The following is a 27,507-nucleotide window of genomic DNA, read 5'->3' as shown; positions in this document are numbered from 1 at the left end:
AAGTTTCATTAACTCTGGGTGTCTCAAATGGCTACCCTTGAAAACTTAAAACTTTCTAACTCTATAATGCCATTAATTAAAACCACGTTAAAAGCTAAACAAAGTATGTATCAACACATCTGTTCTCCTTTGCTGTTTGGATATCCTCCTGGTTTGCCTTTTCCCTTAATGCCCCTTTGGTGCCAAGATGTGTATTAACTCCAATCCTTTTAAGCATTGCAGATTTTATGTAAATGGTTGTACCCCCCTTTTGAAATTCTTTCTTGTCTATCTCCCCAAGGACAGAAAAACCTTTGTATGACTTGGACCTCTTGAAACATTTCTTCTATTCATAGGAGTTAATGCTTCAGGATTATAAATTCTCAGCCAGGCTCAAATTAAAATTCCATCTTTATTTCAAGGTGACTTAAGTGAATTTTCCATCGACAAATGCAATACTGGTCTTGGGAAACTATGAAAGCCTCCTGTGTCTCCGGTAATTTGGAAGTCAAAATAGAGTCAGCGGTAGGGCCCCACCCTCGAGCCCGCCCCTCCGAGTCACCTCGCCTCGCCCCGCTCTGTCTCGCCCTTCAGTTAATCCCACCCCAAGTCTTCTCCTTTCCCTTTAATCACGCCATTCAACCTGGGCAACTCCCTGGTTTCCTATAAGCGTTGGTGTTTTCCTATACGTTGTTCCCAATGGGAGAGCCTTTAATTCGGGCTATTATCTAAACGGTAACACAGGCACAGCCATGGCCACGCCCCCTCCACACGTTGCCGGAGAGAACCGGAAGAGATTGCGCAGCCCCTAGTTCGTAGACCCGGAAGTAGACGTACCTCACGGAAGCCGGCTTTGGCCCTGCGGCTGCTGCCGTCGCCGCGGAGAAATTGTTGGAGCTGGAAGCCCAGGAATGGTGAGACCTTGCGGTTCGCCTCTGAGGGTTCTGAGCAGAGTTGGGGGTGAAATGGAGTTTCTCAGAGTGGTGCCCGGAACGACCCCCCACAAGATTTGGGGCCCCGCCCCGTAGCGCCCCGAAAATCTGCGCATGCGTGGGCAGGACCGGGCTAGAAGATGGTCCGAGATGTTACGCATGCGCAAAGGTGGCATGCCCAAGAGCGGGTGAGAATTGGAAGTTGACTCCCTGTCGCCCGCCACCAGCACGTGGGGATAAACCAAGGTTGCGGGAGCATCGGGGGTTCACTCGGTGCTTTGCTTTTGAGTTTCAGGGCTGACTTCGTCACCCCTCCTATTACGAGCCCCTGAAACATACCTGGACTAAACCCTCACCTTGGGTGTGCCCTCGGGGGAGGACGAGGGGCGCGGAGCGAAGGGGTCGCAGGCCCTACCTCAGTCGGCCCGCGGAATCGGGCCCTTCATCCTCTTTCCAGCCCTATCCTGTCCCGCGGCGCGGAAAGCGCAGAGAGCCGCCCTATTCTGAGGGGGCAGAACCCTCAAGCAGAGCACTCCCGAGTCCCTGTTACCTGTGTTCTCCCGGGGTTAGGAGCAGGTCCCCCAGGGCGGTTGATAATTCGCTCAGTTTCTGAGCCGCATTTTTTAGCTTCCACAGTGTATTCCCCCATTAAATCTTCAACTAAAGCTGCAAATGGGAAAAAAAAAAAAAAAGGACTGGTTGGAGTTCTAGCTCCCTTTCCTTTTCCCTGCATTGGCCTGAGAGGGGAAGGGTGTTGCTACTGATTGAGGGCAGCTGATGAAAAGGAAAAGTGAGCCAAGAATCACTTGTTACTGGTTAGCTTATAGTCAAGGCCTTTAACCTAGAGGTTATGAGTAATTATGGTGTCCCTTGAACTCCCTAAAATGGTATGTGTTTGTACATTTTTCTGGAGTCCATAGCTTTTATTATATTCTCAAAGATGTCAGTGACCTTCAAAAGGCTACTGATTTTATCAGGGCCATATTGGCAGAATAGAGCTTTGTGTCTTTCCTTCTTGTGTCTTGCCTAGCTTATGGGATCCTGGGGAACCTGTTCCAGTGTAAGGAGATTGGCCAGTTGGAAACCTGACGCAGGGAACCTCATTTCTCCTTTGCAGAATCTTCTCTCGGCCTCTAAACTCACTTGGTCAGATTCCTTGGATGAGCCTGTGGGAACCTTCCTCCTAGCCCTGTGGTTTGGAACCAGTGGCTTTGGGACTGTAAGAGAATGGACAAAGGTAGTATGAGGCCGGGCCAGCTCCCCAAATGCTCGGGCGCCAAGCATCAGCTGATTCCACCCTGTGCCTGGCACGTGTGTCTTTCCATCCTGGCTGGGCATTGCCACCTCCCCCTGGGCCAGCACCACCCAAGTACCTCTCGGCAGAGGCCACAATTGACTGACTTGCTGTTGAGCTGCCGCTCTTTGGCATGGCTGCATTTTGATGGCAGAGGGAGCAGTTATGCCCAGAGCCCGGTGTGTCGGCATCACCAGTCTGACCTGAGCACCATGTGCTGCACGACATGACACGTGGCACCGGGAGAACTGCCCAGCGTGGAAGGTCTGGGCCAGGTCTGAGCCCAGAAGGGATCTGGATGACCAAGGAACTCCCACCTTAAAACCTCAAGAGTCAAGGAAGCAGGGGAGGGACTAGGAGGGCTGGCAGGGGAAGGAGGAGCTGAAGAGGGGTCCCTTGTGCAGAGGTTCAAGGTTCTGCTGGGCACTTAGGAGGCCTGAGTTTACCACTTCTCTTTTTCTAGATTCTCAGGGGCTGCTAGATTCATCCCTGATGGCATCAGGCACTGCCAGCCGCTCAGAGGATGAGGAGTCACTGGCAGGGCAGAAGCGGGCCTCTTCCCAGGCCTTGGGCACTATCCCTAAACGGAGAAGCTCCTCCAGGTAGTAAGAGTTTGGAGGGCCAGGGACTGGGTGAGGGCATTCAGTGCTGCATGCCTGAGCCCCACTAGCGCCTGAGCACTGGCAGAACCTGTGCTTTTCCTGTCCCTCCCTGTGGGATGAGGGCAAAGGAGGGAGATCCTAAGTCTTTGATCGGAAATCCTTATGGTGCAATGCCCTGTTATCTCAGCGGGGTGGAGCATAGCCAGTGCATGCCCCATGCACTGAGCCAGAGCATTTAGCACCCTGCTGGGACCCTGCTCAGTTTGGGGGGCTGGGTGTGTATGAGTGGGTACTGAAGAGGAGACAAGGAGTGCTCACTGGGCAGGACTCTCCACAGGTTCATCAAGAGGAAGAAGTTTGATGATGAGCTGGTGGAGAGCAGCCTGGCTAAGTCCTCTACCCGGGCAAAGGGGGCCAGTGGGGTGGAACCAGGGCGCTGTTCAGGGAGTGAACCCTCTTCCAGTGAGAAGAAGAAGGTGAGGGATTGGGAGATGGGGAGGTGGGGGCCAGCGCCAGATTTTGTGTTTCCCCACAACCTTTGCCAGCTGGCAAGAGCCCTGAAGAGGAGGCTTGTGAGAGGATCAAGCTGTCCCAGCCCCAACCTCAGATGCCTCCCTCCTGGGAGCCCATCTCTCCCTATTCCCTCTTTCTTGCTGAGCTCCCCCCACCCTGTCATTGCATCCTGTATCACATTCTGTGTGGGAGGCATGAGCGTGCATCTATTCTGGGAGCAGACAGCCTGTTCTCAGCATTGCTGAGTGTAAAAATAACCCCCAGGTGGCATTGCTCTGGCCCCAGACACTGTACTAACAAGAGTGTTTTCCTGGTACCCTCCCCACCCACTCTCCACTCTGGGGTAGGGGGTGCCACCAGCAGGAGAAGACCCCATATGCTCAGGGATTATGGAGGAATGCCTTGGTGGGGGCGGGAGTGGGGAGGGTGAGTATTGGAAAGCTGGACTGTGTTGGGGCTGATGCTGCCGCACAGTACCTGAAGCTCTAGGCCCAAAGCCCCAGCTGCCCAGCTTTGAACTCACTCTGTTCCCGGCCTCTGCCCAGGTGTCCAAAGCCCCGAGCACTCCTGTGCCACCCAGCCCGGCCCCTGCCCCTGGACTCACCAAACGTGTGAAGAAGAGCAAACAGCCACTTCAGGTGACCAAGGATCTAGGTCGCTGGAAGCCTGCGGATGACCTCTTGCTCATCAACGCTGTGCTGCAGGTAGTGCATTTCCCACCTCAGGCTTCATATCTCCCTTCTCCCACAAGCCTCTAGTTCCCAGCCTCGCCCTCTCCCCACTCCCCCCGCAGCGCCAGTGGGTGGTAAGGGAAGGGTTCTTCCCAACTCTGAGGCTGGAGCAAACTGCTCTGGGGTCTTGCAGACCAACGACCTGACATCTGTCCATCTGGGTGTGAAGTTCAGCTGCCGCTTCACCCTTCGGGAGGTCCAGGAGCGCTGGTATGCCCTGCTCTACGATCCTGTCATCTCCAAGTGAGTGGGGCTGGCTCCAGCAGTGGGGAGGTATTGGGGACACCAGAATTTGGCTCCTGGAACAGAGAGAATTGTGGGAGGGGCCTAAGAGGCAGGGTTTCTGTGGCCTTGCAACCTCTGGGGTGAAACTGAGACCTTGCCAGGCTTCAGAGGGAAGCCGCCTCCTGCTGCCAACCCTTCTAGTCCTGGCTTGACACAAGAAACAAGGAGATCCGGAAGCTGAGAAGATGGCTTGGGAGAAAACCCACGAACAATTGCCAGGAGCCCTGGTTCCACCACTCTGTACATTGTGGTTTGGGGCAGGTCACCTTCCACCCCTCCCACACTGACCTCCCATAGTTTCTTCCTCCATAAGGAGTTGGAACAAAATCCAAGGCCCCTTCCAGCTGCAGTAATCTGAGTTCCAGATAAACCCATGTACTTACTCAATATACACTCTTCCTCCTCGGGCACTTCATTTAACATTGTCCAAGGTGGTTGGAGGCCTCACACCCATCTTCCACTCCACAGCACCTGGCACTGCGTGAGCCCTAGCCACAACAGTGCTATGCCAAGACATGGGCAGGGCTCAGCTTGGAAAAGAGGAGATGGGGGACGGTGGCCAGTGGGTGGCAGCTTTGGCTGAGTGAGGAGGAAGGTGGCAGCAGCTGGTTTCAGGATCTCCCACAGGACTGGCCTCTAGGGGACTGCACCTTTGAGTCTTTTCACTGGGCTGAACACAGTAACCTGTTTCCTGAGTTGCCTGTTCCCACTTCCAGCAAACCCCTAAGACCACAGGTGCTATGCCAATGCCTTGGGCTTTTCTGGGTGAGGGCCTGGCCTTAGTTGTGGATCTCAGAAGTTCTGCAGGGTTTGGGGAAGTAGGAACCCGGATTGCTTGACACCCTCCCTCCATCCCTGCTCTGACCTCTGTGTAGGCTGGCCTGCCAGGCCATGAGACAGCTGCACCCAGAAGCCATTGCTGCCATCCAGAGCAAGGCACTGTTTAGCAAGGCTGAGGAGCAGCTGCTAAGCAAAGTGGGATCGGTGAGGCTAAGGGCTGGTGGTTGATGGGCAGGGCAGTGTGGGAGGTGAGCCACCTGGGAAACTGTGGATGTGGGGAGGCCCCACCACCTGCAGGGTGGACAGGGTCCTCAGGAAGAGCCAAGCTCGGCTCCCTGGGTGGCTGTAGCTCTCGCTTCTTCCAGCTCCTGGTTGGGACTGGGGCAGGGGGCCGGGATGGGAAGCAGAGGTGGGAGTGTAAAAAACCCAGATGCCTAGAGTGTGCTTTCTGCCCTCCAGACCAGTCAGCCCACCTTGGAGACTTTCCAGGACCTGCTGCACAGACACCCCGATGCCTTCTACTTGGCCCGCACTGCCAAGGCTCTGCAGGCCCACTGGCAGCTCATGAAGCAGTATTACCTGCTGGAGGACCAGACAGGTAACTGGCCCAGGAGCTGGCAGAGTGGGTGTGCGTGCAAATGAGTGTGAAGTGCTTTGGGCACAGCTGTCCTCAATTGCCCTATAACCAACCCCTCAGAGCCCCCAGTGTCTCATTCACCTCTCTCTGCAGCAAAAGTCCTTCCTTCCAGAGGGAGGGAAGGTGGCTGGAATGGTCTTCAGCATCATGGTGAAGGCCAGCCAAGTGCCTGGAAGCTTAAGCTAAAAGTCTAAATGGCAGAGTTGTCCCCTACGTCTTGGTTTTTTTGTGTGTGTGTGATCTATTTTTACTATTACATAAATAACACATTAACATATTCATCAGTAATACTCAAATGTGAGAAAAATGTGTAAAGTCCCCTTTACTGTTCACCCCTCCCTGTTTTCCACCCTATAGATAATGACCACTTTTTTAAAGCCTTTCTGCCCCTTCCCTCTCTCCATGCTCCTCCTCATCCTGCTCCTCCCACCCAGCTGTGGTGCTGTCTAGCTGCCTTTGGGAGGTTTGGAAGTCTCCACTGGGACTTGACACCTCGTCCATGTGTCTTTCTCTCCCAGGGGCCAGAATGGTCTATGCTTCCTCCCTTTCCTCACCAACAAAACTCTTTGACTGTCCTAATGACAAATATTAGGAAGCAGTCTGATTAAATTGCAGGAAACTTGTCAGTTCGATTTGGGATTCAGAGTCAGACTTCAAGGCATAAGCACACTCTGCACGTACTCCTGACTAGTACTGCCTGTTGCCTTCTGTGTCGTTGTTCACACTCTTCTGAAAACAAAGCTTTGGCTATACTCTTTACTCTCTAGGTCCTGCAGCTTCTGGTCATTAAAATATATTCCTACAAGAGAATTTTAGGGACTTTTGTCGGGGAGCAGCCTCATCTGTCCTTCCTAAGGATCTCTGAATTTAGCTTCCAGTGGGCAGCCCTCTTTAATCTCACAGCTTCCAAATCTCTGCTTCTTCCTTAGGCTCTACCACTGAATTCCCACAGAGAATGGACACTGGATAAAGTTTGTTTTTGCTGCCGTAGCTAACTCCTTTGTCACTACTTTGAAAGTTATTTTGTATAAACTTATTAACTTACAGGATTAGTTTTTGTCAAGAGTCTTCTTATGTAGGTATTTTATCTCTCATTTGCTGTTTAGTGTTGGGAGTCCCTAGGAATAGGGAGCATACACAGCTTAGCTATGAAGGCAGTAGAACATCAGGTTGGTGGGATTTCAGGCAGCTGCGGTGGGGCGAGGGGTTTGATGGGGTGACCGCCTCAGTCTGCTGTCTCCCAACACAGTCTGACCTGAGGAGGCGGAGTTGGTGGTGGTGGAGAATTTGTGGCTCCCACACAGCCCCTTGCTTCCCTGGCAGGCCATGACAGCCAACTCCCAGGTCAGCTCCTCACCTGACAGTTCATGGCCACTGGCTAGTAGAGGCTGCTGCTGAGCAGGCACTGCAGGCCTCAGAACAGCTGTCCTGAAGGTAGAAGTTCTCAGAGTCTTGGGGCTCCAGTCCCTTTACGTTTTGACCAGGAAAAAAAAAGAAACTTTGATTAAACAATATTTATCCTGAATGCATCTAAAGGGCTCTGATAATTAACCTCCTATTCCATTTCATTTTTCTGGAAAAAATGAAACTAACTTGATGACCCACTAACACATCATGACCCACAGTTTAAGAAACACTGGCTTAAGGCAGGGCGGCAGCTCCCTTCCTGCGCATCCTAAGTAGGACTTGATGTGTGTGCCTGTCAGCCCCTCACCTAAGTGGCAGAAAATTCTTGGGAGCATATGATGTGATAGAAGGCACATTTGGGATTTGGAATCAGGAAAGCAGGGCTTACATCCTGGCCCTGTGCTTGACTCAAGTCACAGCTGAACCTGCTCTCCTGTATCTGTTTCCTCACTTGTGAAGTGGAGCCAACAGTAGTGCCTTCCCTGCCTAGTTCAAGGCTATATGAGTGAGAACCCTTCGCACACTGCAAAGCCCACGCAGAAGGTCAGCTTTAATTCCCTTCCCTTTCTAGAGCCGCCTCTGCCCAGGCTAGCCCCACCGATGCTTTGTGCCGTATTCATGTGCAACCTAATCTGGCATATACTCCAGTAACCTGCGTTTGGCTAACATGCCGATTTCTGCATGGAACTTGCTATGGGCACAGCCCTGTTCCCTTAGCCAGCCGTCTGCTCAGCAGCTTGGAGTTAAGCAGGAACATCGGCACTAACCCCCTCTGTCCTTTGTTCAGTGCAGCCGCTGCCCAAGGGGGACCAAGTGCTGAACTTCTCTGATGCAGAGGACCTGATTGACGACAGTAAGCTCAAGTGAGTGGCCAGGGCCACAGGGCAGAGAGCTGAGTGTCTCCCTGGGGTAGAGCCCGCTGGGCTGCCCGGCCCCACCTCTCCTGCTGCAAAACTCAGCCCAGCCCAGCCCACACCAACCTCAGGCTTGGAAGCAGCTTTTGTGCCTGGTCTCCCTGCTGAGCCCCTGCCCTGCCCCCAGTTGTGACTTCCCAACACCCCACCACAACCCCAGGGAAGGAGGCTAGGCCTAGGCCAGAGGTACAGCCCACTGGGCCACTTGGCCTCAGGGATGCCCTCATGAGTCAAGCAGCCCCCAATGGGGATGACAGGTGAGCTGGAAGTGGAGCCTGACTCATTCTTCCCTCTCTCCAGGGACATGCGAGATGAGGTCCTCGAACATGGTGAGTGTGCCCTGTGAGGGACAGTGAGGGGGTGGGAGCCCCTGCTGGAATAGAAAAGACCAGTACAAGGTGCTGGTGACCTTGGAGCACCCCTCCTTACCTCCCCCTTGACTTCAGAGCTCACAGTGGCAGACCGGCGCCAGAAACGAGAGATTCGGCAGCTGGAACAGGAGCTTCATAAGTGGCAGGTGCTAGTAGATAGCATCACAGGTGAGGAGGCCAGGGGTGCAGGAGGGTCCTGGCTCAACAGCCTTCGCACACCCTGGGCACACCCCATCTCCCAGTCCGACTCCCTGCCTTCAGCACTGTGGTCCCGAGGGGTGGGCTCTTCCCTGACATGACCTGCCTCTCCCCAGGCATGAGCTCTCCAGACTTTGACAACCAGACGCTGGCCGTGCTACGGGGACGCATGGTGCGGTACCTGATGCGCTCGCGAGAGGTGAGGCCATGCAGCCCATCTTCGTCCTGCCTTCCTAGGTTTCTCTCCATTAGTCTTCCCCACACTGCCCTTTCTGTCTGGTCCCTGATGTCTCATCTTTCCTTGGCCTGTGTGGACCCCCTCCCCACTTCCTCAGTTCCCAGCCCTCACCTGTCTCATTTCGCCAGATCACCCTGGGCAGAGCAACCAAGGACAACCAGATTGATGTGGACCTGTCTCTGGAGGGTCCAGCCTGGAAGATCTCCCGGAAGCAAGGTATCTGTGGGAAGCAGTGTGGGGACAGCCTTCAGGGCCTCTTGCTGCCCTCCATCCTGATGCTTGTCTCCACGGGGAACCTTTGTGGACTGGCTGGGGCTGAAGAGCTGGCAATTCAAGATCGTGAACTTGGACATTCTGGGTGCCTTCTATCCTGTCCCTAGGAAGCAGAGGGTATGTGGGGGCTTCAGGCCCTCTTCTGGCCTTCTGCTATCCCATCATCCCCCTTTTCCTCTCTGTTCCCATAGGTGTCATCAAGCTGAAAAACAATGGTGATTTCTTCATTGCCAATGAGGGCCGGCGGCCCATCTACATTGACGGGCGTCCTGTGCTTTGTGGCTCCAAATGGCGCCTCAGCAACAACTCTGTGGTGGAGGTGAGCTGTGGGCAAATGGAGAGGCCAGGATGAGACCCATGGTGAGCCAGTTATGCGGCCTGGCCCCCAGTCTCACTTCTATGCTCAGGCATCTTTCTTTCCCACCCAGATTGCCAGCCTGCGATTTGTCTTCCTCATCAACCAGGACCTTATTGCCCTTATTCGGGCTGAGGCTGCCAAGATCACACCACAGTGAGGAGTGGTGGCAGGACCCTTGGGCTCTTTCTGGCCTGAGTTTCCCCTGCCATTCCAGCCCTCTGGAGCTGGGAACTCAAATTCCTGGAAAAACCAGTGGCCAGTGGGCGATCCGGCTGCTGGACCATTGATCTGAGCCTCTCTAGGAGGGTGGGGCTGCCTCTAGGGAAGGCTTTAGAGGCTGGGACCCATGGGCTTCCTTAGAGCCAGAGCCTCTTCCTTCTCCTTTCTTTGCAGACCACCTTACCCCCTTCCCTCAGAGTCCTACCTTCACCCCTGTCTGCAGCTGATAAGCTTCAGACTTTTCCTTTATTATTTTTCTTTGTAAATAAAAAGCACCGAGTTCCAAAGTAGTTCCTTTTATTATTATTTTCTTTTAATATAAAAAGTGGGACAGGGTGAGGCAGGGGCACATGCAGGGAATAGCAGAACCCCTTCTTGGCCTCAGGCTGCAGAGGGAGACAGGTCAGAGCTGCAGGCTGAGAAGGGGCCCCAGTAGGAGACCCAAAGATTCCCAGCCTGAGGCCTGCCCCTGAGGCAAGTCCTGGACAAGGCCTTTCCTTCCCTCAGGTTCCCTGCTCTGGGCCTGCGGGCAGCAGAGTCCCAGATCGGGCTGACCACTGGCCTTCCTCCACCCTGAGGCTGGACAGAACAGCATGTCTGGCAACACTTGAGTTCTGGAGCCAGCAGTCAGACACCTGTGCCTTCTTCCTGGGTCCACTGGACTGTGCCAGAGCCATGACAGCCAATTAGCACCATCTCCAGGCTGTGGGATTCCCAGGGTAGGGCCAGGCCCCCTGACCCTGGTGGGGGCTCTCCGGTGCTGGCTGCCTCAGCCTGGTTCACAGCCTCTGGGAGCCCAGTCCTAGCTGCCGCCTCAGGGGGTGGTGAGCCAGGGGTGCTGGGTTCGGGGCAGAGTTCTCCTGAGCCAGGGGCCTCTGAGTCAGAGGTGGAGGTCCAGAAAGCTGTGGCTCGAGGCCATGGGGAGCTCTGAGATGCTGGGGGGCCCCAGGGCCAGGGTGCCACTAGGGGAGGAGGCCCTGGACGAGGGTGGGGCCAGGTCCCACTCAAGACAGTGCCAGCTGGGGGTTGCAGGCAGTAGGGGGAGGCCCCAGTGTCCACACACAGAGGCTGCAGGAGTCCAGAGGTACTGGCTGGGCATAGGCCCTCCCCATGGGGTGCCAGGACGAGCTGCAAGGCCTGGCGGAGCGACTGTAGGCCTTCCCGCATCTGCAGCACCTGCTCAGACAGCTCCATCACCTGTGGGGGAGGAGGAGGGGGAGGGCCAGCAGTCTCAAACACAGCAGTGCCTGCCCCTCTCCCCTCCCTGCCTCCACCTTGCCCCTCACCCACCGCCTGCCGAAGCTTGTCCAGCGTGTCTGTGTTCTTTGCTTCGCTGGGCCCGAGGGGGACAGTAAGCAGGCCGTTCTCTATGGACAGTAGGAAGAGGAGACAGCATGGGGCCCAGGCTTCTGCCCGTTAGTACAGACCACATTGGCTTGGCAGGGCCAGGTACAAGAACAGCCACTCCAGCCTTGCCCACGTTGCTGAGTACTGCCCAGACTGCCAGGGCCCCTCAGACACACTGCCCTACACCATCCCCTCAGTAGGCTGCTGTCTGTGCCTGTTTCTTCTGTCCTCCAGGCACATGGTCACTCCTGAGAGTTTATTACTTGGTCCAGTCCCAGGTCTGCCTGGTCTGGCCAGTGGCCACTTTGAACTCTGCTTCCCCAGCCCCCTATCCCCGCAGTGAGTCAGACACTATTAAACATGCACAACGGGCGTACAGATGGGAAGTGGAAGTAAGAACCAAGGTCACCCTGCTAGAGGGATGACAGAGATCCAAACCCTGTTCCCAGCTATTTTCCAACACCAAGGTTCTGATCTTCACTCCCCTGCCCAACCCGAGCAAGTGGGTGAGGCGTAGAGGGCTTCCAGGTGAATTCACTGCTCGTTACCCAGAAGTTCGTTCACAGGGCAAAGGGGTTGCCCTGCCAAACTCCCTCCGGCCCTAGGCCCAGTACCTGGTCCAGGGGAGGGGCTGCTGCTACATTCCGGGCCAGACTGCCCCACGTGGAAAGAGAACTTGTGCTGGTCAGAGCCACAGCCATCCTCAATGCCATCTACTACCCTGTGAATGCAGGTGCCAGGACAACAAATTAGTTGACCTGCAGCTGCTGCAGTGCATCATGGGGCAAGATGCCCCGATGTCCACACAGGCTGAAGGAGCCTGGAGCTGGGCCAAGGGGCTGCAGCCCCAAGAGATAGGTAACATGTGGTCCTTTCCCCAAGGAGCTTGCAGTTTCTCTGGGCATCCAAACTTGAGTGATGTGAACAGCAGGAGAGTTCTGAGCCATGAACCAAATGGTGGGGCAGGGGCAGCAGGGAGGTGGAGTCAGAGGCTTCCTGGAGGAGGCTGGGAGGGGTTAAGATGGAAGGATGCACAACCTGGGTGGAGGTGTGGCTGGCTGGAACCCCAGCCTTATCATCATCTAGCCCAGAATGTAGTAGCCCAGTGCCCACTCACCTGGGGCTCAGATCTGGGGGCACATTCCATGGCATGGGGGGCAGCTGCAGCCCCTCTAAACTCCGAGGGTGAGCAGAGGGGCCAGCCTCAGCCTGCGAAGCCCCTGACCGGCCTGGCCGCCCTCTGCCACCTAGCCGGGGCCGGGGCGCAGTTCGACGTGGGGATAGCAGCTTGGCAGCCGAGGAAGAGGAGGTACATCCCGGGGATAGGAGGGGACTGGAGGGCTCGTCAGCTGGGGCTGGTGATGCTGTGGGCCCCTGCTCCCCGTCTGTCTCCTTCTCCTCCAGCGTGGACATGAGGGTGTTGTCACCACTCAGGGAGCTGGTGTCCACCTGGGGACAGTGGGGAAAAGGGCAGCAGCATGGATAGTCCCATACTGGGCTCCACTCACCTCCTTCACCCCAGCCTCATCTCCCTGGAAGGGAGGAGCCGTCTCTGTGAAAGAGGCTGCCCAGTGTCTCCCACCCTGCAGAGGAAGACGCTGGAGGCAGGGCAGGGAAGGGCTGCTTTTCTGCTGCCACCACAGACACAAAAGCCATGGAGGCATCTGCTGCCCATCAGAATTCTAGCCCGGTGTGGGCACACCACCCCTCTGCTGGCCCCTCAGGCTAACTGACTATCCAAGAGGATGCAATATCAAGAACTGGTCAGGAAATTCAAAAGCCCCTCAGAGCAGTCCTGCTTCATTGTGAAGGCCAGGAGGAGCTGCAGAACGCCCTCAAAGGCAGCCTGGAGGGGCAGTGAATGGCCCTGCCCCAAAGGTGCATCTTCATCTGTGGCTTCTACGCTGCTTATCTGGTACCAGGGAACTCAGCTTCCCTCCCAAGACTGCTGCGGACCAGGCCAAGCTGTCTCAGATGGGCCAGGGAGAGCCGGGAGGGGTGGCTGAACACTGCTGAGCTGGGCTGGGCTCTAAAGGACAGTGTGTGGGTGTGAAGAGGCAGGGAGTGTGTAGACACCAACACGCCACCCCCAATCCATCTCCGCCATGTGCAGGGCCATCTACATCAGGCCATGCACTCCCACAGCACCTCTGCCACCCCCAGCCTCTGCCCACGTCAGCAGGCTACCTGCAACCCCAGCCCCTCCATGCACGTACCCAGTGCCCTCACCTCCGTGGGGCCTCCGCCAGCACCCAGGTTATAGCTGAGCTCCCCTCTGAGGCCCCGGCTGAAGCGTGGGGCAAACTCAGGGTACAGCGCGAGGCTCTCATGCAGCCCGGCCAGCTGCAGACACTGCAGGACGCAGTAGGTCAGCCCCTTCACATCCGCATTGGCCTTGACTACCTGCTCACGCCGGGGCAGCTCACAGCCAATCAGATCACCCTTCCCTGGGGAGAGGAAACAGAGGTCAGTGGGCTAAGCCATTGGGAAGAGGAGCAGAACAGAGGTGCTGGGCTTCCCTCATGGGCAGATGGGGCCTTTCCAGCAAGGCTCCTACTACACAAAGAGGAGCTGAGGGGCCCGGACCCTGGCTGACCCCTGCTGCCTAACTCACTGGCTCCTAGACAGGCTTGGGGTGAAGAGCACTGTGACCCAGGTGCTCCAGCACACTTGGCATCAAAGCCACTGTGCTGAAGCATATCTGAATTTTAGCTCTGAGACAACTAGTCAGTCACCAGTTGTAGTGGTTCCTAGCCTCTCTATGGATCAGAATCCCCTGGGAAAGTTAAACCAATCAGACCCCAAGGCCCCATCCCTATCTACAGAATCATATCTACTGGAGACCCTACAGTCTGTTTTCCCTGCCCCACGGGAATTCAGGTGGCACTTGTCCAGGGACCAGTGTGGGACCAGTAGGTGAGTGCCCCATGTGGCAGTGGAAATGTCAGGCAGCCACATCACTTCATCCCCCTGAGCTCTGGTGCCTCTACAGGAGAATCCTGTGTTGAACTGAGTCTGGTGTTTTCTTGATCTTACCAGGAGGTGTCAATGGTGCGTTTTCCCACCACCCAGCTGAGACTGCCACCTGGCTCACAGCGATTGTAAAGTGGCATCAATTAGAGTACACGTCCCAATCTCTGAGATGTTAAATTGTGGGAGGAAATGTATTTCATAAAATCAATGAAATAGGATGCCTCTGATCAGAGACATGGTGAGGATTACATGAGTTAGTGTAGATAGAGCACCTGACACATAGACGACCAACCAAAGTTCATTTCCTTCTTTTCCCTCCCGACAAGAATCCCCTACAGATCATTCCCAACAGGGATGGCAGCCCATCAGGGCTTGGGCAGAGAAATCACTGCCCTACAAGGCAGCTCACCCCACTGCAAGACAGTTCACAAGATTCAAAAGCGACTCCTTATCCTCAAGGAAAGAGATGGGTGGCTACTGTCCACCACCCAGGCTGCCTCACTCTGGCAGCAGGTCTCACTGAGCTGAAACCCTCCTCTAAGTGTTCATAGGCTTTTGCTCTAACTGAAGTAGAATGTGTCTCTGTTAAATCTTGTTCTCTTGGTTTTAGACCATCCTTCTGGTTCTTTATGTTTGGATCTCAGTGTGCTCACCAGATGAATGAGCTCTCTCTTCATGTGTGTCATCTGGAAATGGGGTACATGTGTATTTCTTGTCTTCATCCAAGAGGTAAAGTAAAGACAAAGAAGCAGGACAGTACCAAGGACAGAGTTCCATGCCACTGGTCTCAGGCCCAGACTGCCCTCCAGGCCGGTGTCTCAGCCAGAGCCTCCAGCTTAGCTCAGCAAGCCCCGAAAGGTCCTCCTGGCACTGTTACCCAGCCCACCTCTTTGTATTGCCTCCTTCCTCCCAGACGATTGACTTTGCACAAACTTAGCTGCTAGTTCATACACACAGGTAGGGGCACTAGGGACACACACAGGAATCGACAATGCTAGCTGAGCGGTGACCCTTAGCTGCCAGGAGCAGGCAGGAAGCACCTGGATGTTCTACTAAGGAGGCAGGTGGAGGATGGGGTGAAGGCAAAGCAGAAAACCAGGTCATGGGGAACCAGTCATTCACTGGGGCATCCAGGCCCCCAGGAACAGAGAAAACAGTTCATCCAGAACACACAGGGACAGGATGGCTCAAAGGTGGCATAGGTCCTGGCGCTGGGGTGCCGACAGTGGCCATTCTTGTAGCTCTGTCTTAATACTGAGTATGGCTATTCTGAGACCTGGTGCCTGGCATTAGGGAAGAGATGATCTTGCAATGCCCATGCCAGCTCCCAGCTATGCTGCTTCCCAGGCTCAGCTGAAACCCATCTGTCTGTAATCTACTTGGTAATCTTGCTTTGGAGTGACCAGTCCACATTTGTTAAAATCTTTTTGCCCCTCTGAATCTCTCCAGTTCTCTATAATTTCTTAAGAACTGCAAGCCATATGTAAGTGGCCATAACCCCATTTGCTCAAAGTCCTGGCATAAACTGTGTCAAGGTCCAGGAGTCAAACTTATGAAAGATGCAAAGCAGACAGTAGCAGCCTCTTGCCTCTCTCTTGGCTCCAAAACCCCTTTGATGGCATTTCTTTCTTGTTTCCTATTGGAGGATCATCCTCCTCAAGGGCAAGAGGATGGCCACACATTAGCTGCTGGGCACCTGGTCTTCCTGGTTCTGCAGGTTAGTGACAGACCTCAGCCCTTCTGGATATCAGCTGTCCCCAAGGTGAGCCTACAAGCACTTGGCTGCCTGAGGATTCAGCTGTGCTTGGGGGGCCACCTGCCTTGCATCCGTTTGTGGGGCCCTCCACTACCCATGCAGATCTGTGGCCCAACCCTCTGGGGTCACTGCAGAGAGCCGCTCCCAGCCCCCAAGCTGCAGAGCCCCGGGTTTCCCAAAGCACTCAGATGTGCCTCCAACCACCCTGAAATCGTGCCCTTCCTGTGGGATGCGAGTCTCCCGAGAACACAGTGGGAGCAACCTGAGGTTTGGAGGCAGGCAGGCTAGGTTCTAACCCCAGCCTGCCAATTCATTAACCTCTCCAAGCCTCAATCTCCCTCTATGCAAATGGGAGTAGCACTAGTTACTCCTCACGGGTTTTGTGAGGTTGGTGTGGGAGGAAGCACAGAAAGGGCATGGCCCAGGGCTGACCTGGCTGTGGGAGCCCTGGGGTCAGCGCTAGTGTGATGCTTTTCCACAGCTGCAGCCTCCTTCCTTGTATGGGGACTGGTCCCTCATCTGCACTTTTTTCTGTTGCCAAGAAGGGAAGTCTGCATGCTATGTCGGCGCCCTGCTGTCACCCATTGCAGCTCTGGGCCTGCTCTGTGACCTGCCAGAAGGTCCATGTGCCAGTGGCCAGGCCCCAGAGGATGGCTTTCATTCCTCCCTTTCCGGCCCTGCCTGAGCACTCTCTCCAGCACTTCCGTCCTGAGCATTCGGTTTTCCTCCTTGACAGGAAGTGCTGCTCCCGGTCTCCTCAGAATAAAGGCAGGTCCTCCCTTCACTGCAGCCTCCAACACCTGCGAGATGGTTCCCGCCTCCTTGTGCTGCCACCCTGTGGCCACCAGCTCTGTGGCTACTCCTGACTCCATCCCAGCTTCTCTCCTCACAGCCTTGCCTATGCCCCGCCTTGGGGCTCTCTGCAGACAAGGCCGTGGTTCCACTTGCCTCCCATAAGCACCCATCCCATCCCTCTCTCCAGACCTCACAAACCTAGGATGGCGAGCACAGTGCCACCCTTGAGCACCTCCATGGAGCCGGAGCAGACAAAGTAGAGGGCCTGGAGAGCATCACCTTGGTGGATGAGGTACTCGCCGGGCGTGCAGAAGGCAGGCCGCAGGGCCAGGGACAGCGCCCGCAGGCAGCCACGGCTCGCTGCCTCAAACAGGGGCAGCTGCAGGACCTCCTTGTGCAGGTGCATGGCAATGTCTGCGCGGAGCTCGTCTGGGAGGCTCTGTAGGAGCTGCAGGTGGGGAGCAGGAGGGGAAATTTGGGATGGCAGAATAGGAGGCAGCCTCCAACCAGCCCCTTCCCACGCTAGTGGCCTCAGGAGCACAGGGAGGCATGGGAGGGACCTTGAGGCCTCCTGCACAGCCTTAAGCCCCACATGGGGTGAAAGGGCTGTTTCTGCCTCCCTCTCTATTATTTTAGCTGCCCCATGAGCAGCCCAGCTTTCCTCTTCCAGGCCTCAGGATTGGACATCAGTGAGCAAAGCCTCCAGACCCTCACCAAGGTGGAGGGGGGCCTCTGAGCCTTCTTGGCTGCCCTCTGTTCATGCTGCTGTCGTCCCAGGAGAGCGGAGGCCAGGAGGCCAGAATTCTGCACTCCTTGTGTTCCTGGGAATTTTAGGCCATGTGCACACTCCTTGAAGGAGCAAAGGCTGCAGGGCCAGCCAAGGAGGACTGCGCACCTCAGTGGTGTCGATACCGTTGTTCACGGCCCAGGTCGCCTGGAAGTACTCGAGCATGCGCTGCTTGAGGGGCTTGGGGATGCGGTGGATGCGGATGTAGTCACGCAGGTCGCGGGTGCGGCTGTGGTACAGAAAGCGGCGGGCGTACATGCGCTGGATGATGGCCGTCACGTTCCCAAACACCACCGCGTGCATCAGGGCTGGGGAGGGTGGCGAGAGGGGGTCACCTCCAGGACCAGACACGTGCTGGACACATCCGTGCTCTCCCCCGACCCCACACACCCCACACACCCCTAGGCAAGACACACGAGCCGCTGTTGGCAGGGAGACCTGCAGCCAAGTGGGCTCTCCTGGCCCTGGCCTGGTGTTCTCTGAGTCCTTGGAAGTAGAGGACCTCTGGGAAGGATCTCAGTCCCCTGGGGAAGGTGGGAAGTAGGGGCCGCCTGGGGCCGGAAGTCTGGAAGTGGGCCCCGGGACACGCAGAGTGGCAGGCCTCACCGCCAATGAGCATGGTGCAGATGGAGAAGATCTTCTCCGTGTCCGTGTTGGCAGACACATTGCCAAAGCCCACGCTGGTGAGGCTGCTGAGTGCGAAGTAGAGGGAGGTGATGTAGGCGCTGCGCAGGGAGGGGCCGCCCAGGAGCTCCAGCCCCGTCCTGTTGGCCTCGCTGCTGCTGCTACAGTTGTCACTCTGGCCAGAGCTGTTCCCTACAGTTGGGCTCCGGCCCACCAGGTAGTAGGGGGTTTCCAGTCGGCGGGCCAGCTCCTGCAGCCAGCCTGGGGAGGGGAGGGGAGGCCTGAGCCGGTGGGCTGCTCTGCTGCACGCGTGTCCATGGTACCCCGGGGTGGGGGCCACGTGAATGCAGATCCTCCCCAAAGGATCTCCGCCACTTTCCTCCTCTGCCAGCCCAGCACACCCTTAAACTCATCCCCTCGACCCTCACCAAGACAAGCACATGAGGGCCAGGCTGTCATCTCCCCATCCAGCAGCTATTGGTGCTGAGGATGGAGCAAGGAGCATTGTACCCTCTTCCCTGTGGCTGGCACCAACCTCAGGAAATAGGCCCAGCTGGAGGGGCAGAGGGATTGGCGGGCTCACTGCACCAGCTGTGGCCTCATTCCCAGGGCCAGATGGGTGAGGCCACCTCCTCTGCCCTGTCCACTCAGACTCCTCTTGCTCTTTCTCTGAGCTCACCAGCTCAAGAAAGCTGCCCCCATTCAGCCTCATCCCTGTGTCCCACAACCTCACAAACCACCCATTCTCACACACATACTCTCAAGCACACTGATGTGGACATGTGCATACACACCACTGAGGCCACAGATGTGATCCCCACAGTAGAGATGACAAGGACACACACGGGCAAGCACATTCACAGGAGCACGGCCACAGCCACTCACATGGAAGAAAGCCTGTGCACACTTGGGAGAGAGATGAGAGCACGCAGGTGCCTGCACACTGACACCAGGGTAGAAGGGGGGACCCACTTGCATGGCCATGAGCACACAGGTGAAGACAGGCAGCCACCTGTGCACACACAGAGACTTTTGAGTGCCCGTGCAGACACAGGTCAGGGCAGAGGCTGGAGATCACCCCAGTCTCCTTATCAACTCCACATTCTTTGGCCCAGCCTTGCAGGAGGTGAGACCATGTTCTGGGGTCTCTCAGGAGCCGTGGCTACCCAAAGTCTCTCTGAGCCTAGCTGGAGGGTTGTGGGACTTCTAGGGTGCTGGTGGGGGTTCCCAGGGTCCACAGAGGTCCAAGCAGAGCTGGGGGCAGAGGGCAAGCGCACAGGGGACCTCAGGACCACAGGATGCAGTGGGATCCTCGCTCTGCCCCTCCTACCTCACAGCCCAGCCTCCCCACAATTCCCTACAGCTGCTCCCTGTGATCCCCACTCCCTCCTCCCCACCCCCCTCACTCAGCAACCTCATGCACAGGATGTGCGGGAGCTGGTGGGACCCACAGGAGTGAGCTGACCAGGAGGTGGGAGCTACATCTCAGAGGTACACAGAACCCAAGTGCCAAGAGGGGTCTCAAAGCAATGCATTATGTTCTAGGGCTAGAAGGCTTCCTGGAAGAGGGGACATGGTGCTGTCTCTGAAGATGGGTAGAGTTCTAATACAGAGAACCTGAGAGAAAGTCATTCCTGATCTAGGAAAGGCCAAAATGGGCCAAACTGAGAGATGGAAACAAGTACAGGCAAGTAGTTCAGCTTGGCTAGAATGTGGGGTTCGCACTGGAGACATCAAATTCCAGGCTGAGGAACTGGGGGGATGTGTTAAGGCCTGAGCCAAGGGGAGGATCCACCATCCTGTTACTTGAGTTGAGGGGTGAGAATTTCACGGAGCAGGTAAAACTTTCCAGTCATTATTTAGTTGGGCCCCCAAGACGAAACCGATTGCCAGGTGACGGGAGGTGAGAAGGTGGAGGCAGAAGCACAGGGGAGGGTGGCCGAGGGACCTCTCCTTTCTCAGTCTTGGCTGCGGGGCATTGGCAGCACCTGGGCTGGTGGCAGGATAGTGCCTCCATGTGAGGAGGGTCAGGAGGCAGAGGCTGTTCTAGAGGCTGGTGGCCTTCGTACTGAGACATGCCCTGAGTGACTTCTCTCAGTATTTAGCACAATCTTTTGACAATCCATGCCCACTGGGCTAATGGGAATCTGGGGCAGGAGCTCCGTGTTGACACGGTGGGCAGCGGAGCGGCAGAACCAAGGCAAGGAAGTCAAGGGAAGGGGCCTGCCACCAGCCAGAGCTCCCCCAGGGACCTCCCTTCCCGGCTGGGCTTCGGGAGGTCTGGGTGTGGCTCAAGTCCAGCTGAGGGGTAGTTTCTCTGGAGAAAGAAGTGGGAGAGGATGATGTGAAGGGAACTTGGAAACTTCCCTAATGTGAGCTAGTACTAGCCCCACACAGAACGAAACCACTGTGGAACTTAGGGGGTCAAAGGCGCAAGAATTACCATGTGTATCTTTTAAACAGCCAGCTCGCCCACATACCCCGTGCTCTTCACGGTGGGGCTCAGACCCCTCTAGGAGCCAAAGGTACTGTTCAGTGTTAGCTTAGCAGCAGCTGTGAGATGGTCTGGACAGAGGAGCCACAGGAACACAAGATCCAGGATGTCTGCGTCCTGTTTGGGGGCGGGGGCCCTGACCTGGGGATTTGGTGTCTCAGTCCACTTTCGGGTCATCACTGTCCATCCATCAGCCCCCTGACATGTTTGCTGGGTGGCTGTCTGACCCCAGAACCACCTGCACCACAGCCTCCCTCTGGGAAGGGCAGGTGCCAAGGAGCTGACACTGTATGGAACATCCTGGTTCCCCGTGCTCAGCAACTAGAGCTTTGGGGAATATCCAAGTGGGCCTTTGGGCTACACACCAGTCTCTGTGGGCTTGGCAAGGGAGAGAGGAGCCTCCTTATCCCCAGGAACTGATCAGAGCACGTTTCTAAGGCCAACCGGGACTGCTGGTGACCCCACCAAGGAGTAGATAGTCACGAGAGGCTGTCTAAGCAGGTGGCCTCTTGCTCACTGGCTGGAAGCAGGCGCTAAAGGCCAGTCACTGGGAAGTTGCCAGAGGGGATGAGGGCATGGGATGAAGAGGGTTCAGTTTTGGAACTGAAACATGTGCAGAGTTAGAAACAGCTGGAACAGAATGGTTTGGTGTTCAAGAGGTTAAGGATGGAAGCTTAACAGGGAAACCCCGGCTGAGCCACAGTGGCATCAGTGGATTGTCAAGGGAGAACAAGGTGAGGTGGGAAGAGAGCTGAGGAAAGCCCAGAACGGGAGGGCTGGGCAGCTGGAGGTGCGGCCAGGCCCCAGTTCCTCACTGCTCAGAGCAGGGAGGTGGGGCATTTCAGAGAAGTGTGGCTGGCAGGGTCAGATGCCACAGGGGACTTCCAGGGGGTGAGGACTTGGCCCCAGAAGGCCATGGTGACCTGTCTGCTAGGTACGTACCACTTTGGGTTGAGTGTGGGTGTGGAAGCTCCCTTCCTGGCAGGAGTTGAGACTTGAGTGGGAGGCGAGTAGAAAGGGAAGCAGTGAAATGGAGGTGAAGTGAAGGAGAGTGAAGACACTGGTGGAATGCAGGAAAAAGCAGAGAAAGGCTGCGCTGAGGCTGGGAGATGGCTGAGAAGCTGCTGAAAGAATGTGGCCTGGAAAGGACAAAGTGGGGACGGGGCCTCCAGAGCCAAGGTGCGAGGAAAGTGCCAGGCATCTGAGGGACCCTGGAGGGCCTTCTTCTGAGAGGGGTAGGGTTCCCAGCTGAGCAGGGACTTGAAGAATGAGACAAAAGCTTGGCCAGGAGGAGGCTATGATGGGTCAATAAGCCTCCTCCGGGCAGCCCACCAGACTTTCTCCACAATGCTCTGGAGAGCAGGCCTGCCTCAAGGGCTGGCTCTGCCACACTCACACCTGTGTACACACACACACACACACACACACACACACACACACACACATGCACACCAGCCCCCACATTCTTGTCACAAATGCACAGCTACTTGCACACATGCCCTCCAGACACACACATAGGAACACATACCCAGGCAGACCTGCACACATACCTCTGACACCTCGTATCAGCTCACAAACATACCCTGACAGACACACACTTGAGCAGACATATTCCTCTGGCACATGTGTACACTCACCCACCCCACCCCAATACAGAGAGCCTCCAGTACCGATCTCAGGCAGCTCAGATGCACTGCTCTCGATCTCCCGCTGGCCAATGTAGAACCAGATGCAGGCCACCCAGTGGGCGAGCAGAGCGAACACAGCCATGAGCAGGGTGAGCACCACAGCGCTGTACTGCGAGTAGCGGTCCAGCCGTGGGAGCAGGCGCAGCAGGCGCAGCAGCCGCACCGTCTTCAGCAGGTGTGCCCCGAAGTACTGATTGGAGGAGGCAAGGGGGTCACCGCAGTGCTGGCCCCACCTATCCTGCCCCAGAGCCCACCCAGCCCAGCCACACTGACCACGTTGACCTTGAAGGCATGTAGCAGGTCAAAGGGCAGGGCAGCAATGACATCCAGCAGGAACCAGGTGGTAACGTAGTGGAGGCAAATGGACTTCGGGGCAAACACCACCTGGCCCGACTTGGACACGAATGTGGTGCGGAAGTTCAACACGATGTCTGTAGGAAGTCCGAGTGGGAGTCAGTATGGGGATGGGGCTGCTCGGGGAGCCATGCTTACTGGCTTCTGCTCAGTGTCTGATGCTCTCCTGGGCTCTCTACATGCATCATCTTAGCTCCAACAGCAACTCTAAAAGGTGGGCATCAATATGCCTATTTGTTAGCGCAAGAAACTGAGGCTTGGAGAGGCTACGACTGGCTCAGGGTTATATACCCCACTGATGGTAGAGACCTATTTGAAACCTAGGTCTGATTTCAAAGCCCACAGGTCACAAACAGGGAGAGGACAGGGGAACATTTGTGGGGTGCTGGAAGCTACGCAGACTATCCCCATCAAAGCCCCAGGGGTGCCCTGTACAGGGTGTGGTGGAGGCACAGAGAACACATACCGAGAATGAAGAGGACCTCCACAGCCAGGTCGCAGACACTGGGGGGACCGCGGGCGGCACTGGGCTCCCGGGCTGTGCTCACACACACGCTGTAGGGCACGGTGACGGCCACATAGAGGGTGGCAAGCAGGATGAAGCCGTCCCAAGTGGCCCTCAGAGCCCCACAGTGCAGCAGAATGAAGGGTGACTTCCGGATGGCGGCTACTTTGTACTCGGGCAAGTTTGGCTTCTCCCCAAACACCCCCTGATTGAGGCGGAGGGGAGGGGCAGGTCCAGGCAGGGAGGACAGGAAATTGGCACAGGGTGAGTTTGGATAGGGCCAGGACAGGCCTTCATCTCCTTTCCCTCCATGTATTCTCTGACATAAAGCAACCTCTGACATAGGCATTAGGGTCCCCATGTTATAGATCAAGACAGACAATCAGGGAGGTCAAGTGACTTAGCTGAGGTCACACAGCTGCTTAGGGGAGGAGCCAAGATTTAGACAAGGCCCATCTGCCTCCAGGGCCAAGACTCTTCTATATCTTTGATGAGTCAGGCATGTGACATTTCCTCCCTCAGTCTCAACCCCCCAAGTGCTGCTGAGGCTTGGGTGTCCCCCTGGATTTTCTCTCTGTGGTGAGGCTCTCTGTGGTGTGGCTCAGTTCTCCTCCATCTCTCAGCCTGCCCATACCCTACCCCACCCCCAAACACACCCTAGTGCACAGTCCACCTTATTGAGCTTGTGCTTGCCCTTGGGGTGCTTCTGCAGGTGCCCAGACAGGTGGTAGAGCACAGCCCGGCTCCGCCGCCGGTTGGCATTGAAGCCTTTGGCTCCTGTCCGGCCATATCGGCGCCGGCCACCACCTGCAAAAGAAGAGGGGCCCATGAGGATGAAGGGTTTGCATGTAGGACATCACTTCTTGGCCCATGGGCTGGTCTGGGTCCTTGACTAGTCTGTTTAGAGTTGGGGGGCTCTGGCATTCCTCACTTCATTTGGTCCCTAGCCAACCCCAGCAATAGGCAGTCTTGTGGGACTTACAGACACTACCCCTAGTGCCTGCTTCCAGGAGAGAGACGTCTGGACCAAGGCAAGGCAGGAGAGGGCTTCCACAGAGAAGGGCCTACAGGAAGAGTGGCGAGGTGCTTCCCAGGGCTGGGGGAATGCAGAGCTAGCAGGAGGTCATCAGGTAGCTCAGAGAAGGAGCCCAGTGTCCAGGTGCAGGGGCCACTGAAGACTTACATTGTGGAGAGACCGACCCAGGGCTGGAGGAGACAGGGTTTGGAATGGAGAGTAACCCCAGCATCCCCAAGTGGCAAAGAGGCCTTGGAGCAGCTTTTGATGACAGCCTTTTGGTGAGCTGCCCAAGGTCTTGCCCAGCCCTTGGAGGATACATGAGGGGAAAGACCCCAGGGACTTAACAGGGGTCGTTGGCCAGGGTTCCCTAGTCAGGCTTGTGCGAGGCAGAGGAACCACACGGGTCTGTGCTCAGCCTCACTAATTGGTCAGGAAGTGGGCCCTACTGGAGTTTGTTTGCATTTAGTTTCTTAGGAAAGTTGACTTCAAAACTCCAACTTTGTCTCAATGGGTCCATTTGGAAACAAGCTTTCCATTCCTGGGCATGTGGAGATGAGAGCCTCTCAGCCAGCAGAGGAGGAGTCAATGAGTGCAAGACAGGTGGTGGACCCACAAGCCCCTGGGTGCCTCAGCCCCACATAGGCAAGAGGCACCTGATGCCCCAGCCAATCGGCAGTTCCACGGGCACTCACCTGTGTCCTTCCAGCTGTCAGGGCCCCCTCGGTTCTTGGTGTCACTGATGTCCTTGTGAGAGACCAGGAAGAGGGCCACCTCCCCTTTCTCATTCTTTATAGGTATCACATCCAGGAGACACCAGAAAGGGAGCCCTGGGCACAAAGACAGACTCAGCCCAGCTCCCATTCTCCACTCCACCCAGGGTGACAGAGGTTCTGCTGACACCCCGGCTGAGACACAATCAGGATCAGGCTTTCCTGGGAGGAGAGCAGCACCCCAGCTCCACTGAGAACAGGGTTTGATGGCACAGAGTGGGGAAAGGCAAGAGAAGGCAGAGATGACCATCAGACACATGCGTTCATAGACTCTCCAGCTGAGATGGGGACATTTTCCTGCTGGAGTGGGAAACCTGAGACTGGAAATTGAGTGGAGGCAGAGGCAGGGGTAGGACAGAAGACAGGAGAGGCCATGGGCAGTGGATGAGGTGGAGAAAGAGGAAACGTGTATGTGGCAAGACGGGGTGAGATGGGGGAGATGAAGATGGGACTGGAAAGGAGGAGCAGTGGATGGGGTGGGTGCCAGACAGGGTGAGACCTTGGAGGTGAGGCAGGCTAGCCAGGTGGTGCCTCACCGCTTTTCCGGTACAGGATCAGCTCAGCCTTGAACTCCTTATGCTCATCCAGAGCTTTCCGGATCTGTTGGCGGACGAGCTCACTGGTGTCTGGTCCATAGAGGAAGGAACAGGCGCAGCCCCGCTGCATGACCTCAGCCCGGGAGAAACCCGTGAGGTCGCAGAAGCCATCAGAGCAGTAGACCACGGGGAAGAGCCCTGCTACCTGGGCATTGCCCAGCACGAAGTTACTATCTGCAAGAGAGCACCTCTCAGAGGAGGCTTAGGGTGAAGGGGTATGGGGACTACCACCCCTTCTTTTCCAAATGCCTGCAACCAAAGGGTGGGTGTTACAAATCCCAGGAATCCTGTGTGTGTTTTGGGGTGGGGAGGGATTAGGGCAGGAACTCTTTATGAACAGGAATCAGAGTGTCACCTATGTATTAGTACCCTGCAGAGCCAATCTTAGCGGTGTGTGTATGAGTGCATTCAAGAATTAGTACATGTGAACACTGAGGTTGGTGAATGCAGTCCTGTGTGGGCATTGTGCCCTCTGGAGTGTGTCCTGAGCAGCATGGAGTACAGCTGGGGATGCCCAAAGGACTGCACAACCAGCTTTAGGCCAGTCTCAGCCCTACCCCTACCTCTGTCAGGCTCACTTACCAGCCAGGTGCCTGGGTAGGCTATCTGGCTTCTCTCACTGGGACCTACCTGGACTGGGAGGCAGTCCAGGTAACCATCATTCTGCACTCTGTTTTAGCCCCAGTTGCCTGACCTAGCTCGGGAATTAGTGAATGTGATGGTGAATGGGGGTGTAAGAACAGGAGCTGAACACTGCAGCCTGGAGCCAGGAGTATATGGGGGGGAGGCGCTGAATCAGCAGGCTGCAGGAGCCAAGCGCAGGGCAAAGCAGATGGAGCCTGTGTGTGTTGTGGGGAGCGCTCAGTGATGGGCTCCCACCCAACCAGGAACCGGAGGCCATGGAAGACGCTAGGCAGAAAGCTCGGAAGCCCCACTGGGGGTAAGTGTGAGGGAGGAGGAGGGAGGAGGGGGCTTTTGCGGCTTTCCCTGTGCTTAAGAGCCTCGGGAAAGTAGAATCCAGAAGCTCTGATCAATCGCCTTCTTTAAACTTCCCCAATCTCGTGGGAGTCCCCAAATCTATCCTTTTGGGGCTAGACAGGCTCCGTGGGTTTAGGCTGGTGGTTTTAGCCGGTGAGGTGAGCTTGGACAGTGCGCTCCTGAGTCCCGCATACTCTATCTTCGTTTGCAAACCTCTTTTCTAAATCTATTTTTTGAGCCCTCTGGGCTGTCCCTGAACACCGTTCCTCTGCTTCACCCCCCACCCCCACCCCCTGCCAGTTCCGAGGGTAGTCGGTGGGATATGGCCAGACGCAGGGATGGGAGGGCTACGTTGACTAGGTCGGGGTTCGCGCCCCCGCTAACAGATGGCATCCCGGGAACCAAACCCAGAGAATTCTAGCCATTTTGCGAGGCCTAGAGCAATGCTGACTCTGAACCATTCAGGGAAACAGAGTCTGAAAGGAGATGGTCGTGCTAGCTATACGTGGGGAGCGAGGGGTGGGGTGCGGGTGGAAGAGTGAGAACAGGAGGGCGCCAGGCCGAGAGGTCAGGGTGCAGGATCGGCGGGAACCCTGGCAGGGGCGGCTCCTCCGGGAGCCCGTGGGGCGAGGGTCGGACTCACGCGTGCCGTCGAAGCGCGTGGCGATGGTGTCCAAGAAGGTGTTCTGAGGCGCCAGGAGTCCCCTCATGGCCGGCATCTTAGGCGGCCGCAGCCGCCCGCCCCATCCCTCCGGGGCGCGGGGACTCAGCGCCGGGGGAGGGCGCCCAGCTCGGCCGCCCCCCGCCGGGCCCCGCGCCCCCTAGCGCAGCCGTCCGGGGACAATGCCCACCCCAGGCTCCCAGGCCCTGCCAGCCGCCCGCGCGCGAGGGGGCGTCCCCGCCGTCGGGGCCCGGAGCATGGCGCGCGGCCCCTTGCGCCCTGGCCGCCCACGAACCCCGGGCTCCGGGCTCTGCGCCCGCTGCGCTCTCGGCACCTTCCGCTTGCGGCAGCGGCGGCTGCAGCTCCTGTTTCGGCAGCGGGTCGGCTCCCGCTCGAGCTCGGCTCAGCGCCGGGTCCCCGCAGCTCCCTC

At 56.6% G+C, this 27,507-nt stretch overlaps 2 protein-coding genes across 9 annotated transcripts; one reads left to right on the top strand and one right to left on the bottom strand.

Moving 5' to 3' along the window:
* Positions 1–454: 454 nt before the first annotated feature.
* On the top strand, positions 455–10,018 carry MCRS1 (microspherule protein 1). 7 transcript variants are annotated; one of them, XM_036891218.2, is made up of 15 exons: positions 455–893; positions 2,029–2,480; positions 2,669–2,807; positions 3,145–3,283; positions 3,866–4,024; positions 4,185–4,294; positions 5,212–5,320; positions 5,576–5,714; positions 7,948–8,023; positions 8,375–8,403; positions 8,521–8,613; positions 8,760–8,842; positions 9,010–9,097; positions 9,346–9,473; positions 9,583–10,018. In XM_036891218.2, the coding sequence occupies exons 2-15, from the start codon at positions 2,432–2,434 to the stop codon at positions 9,667–9,669; spliced, it is 1,428 nt and encodes a 475-aa protein (XP_036747113.1). In that variant the 5' UTR covers positions 455–893; positions 2,029–2,431; the 3' UTR covers positions 9,670–10,018. The 7 variants fall into 7 exon arrangements, with proteins under 7 accessions (XP_036747113.1, XP_036747157.1, XP_036747166.1 ...); XM_036891262.2 differs by having other exon boundaries at positions 459–893; positions 2,029–2,469; XM_036891244.2 differs by having other exon boundaries at positions 461–893; positions 2,029–2,148.
* On the bottom strand, positions 10,012–27,507 carry KCNH3 (potassium voltage-gated channel subfamily H member 3). 2 transcript variants are annotated; one of them, XM_036891194.2, is made up of 15 exons: positions 27,060–27,507; positions 25,379–25,612; positions 24,765–24,899; positions 23,728–23,861; positions 23,016–23,259; positions 22,469–22,626; positions 22,178–22,385; positions 17,996–18,274; positions 17,498–17,697; positions 16,801–17,050; positions 13,308–13,525; positions 12,196–12,527; positions 11,693–11,799; positions 11,022–11,098; positions 10,012–10,928 (listed from the first exon to the last, which is right to left on the bottom strand). In XM_036891194.2, the coding sequence occupies exons 1-15, from the start codon at positions 27,133–27,135 to the stop codon at positions 10,359–10,361; spliced, it is 3,222 nt and encodes a 1,073-aa protein (XP_036747089.2). In that variant the 5' UTR covers positions 27,136–27,507; the 3' UTR covers positions 10,012–10,358. The 2 variants fall into 2 exon arrangements, with proteins under 2 accessions (XP_036747089.2, XP_057342530.1); XM_057486547.1 differs by having other exon boundaries at positions 25,379–25,608.

This window comes from Manis pentadactyla, chromosome 10 (genome assembly GCF_030020395.1).
Source record: "Manis pentadactyla isolate mManPen7 chromosome 10, mManPen7.hap1, whole genome shotgun sequence".
NCBI lineage: Eukaryota > Metazoa > Chordata > Mammalia > Pholidota > Manidae > Manis > Manis pentadactyla.
This window is presented reverse-complemented; position numbering and strand designations above follow the sequence as displayed.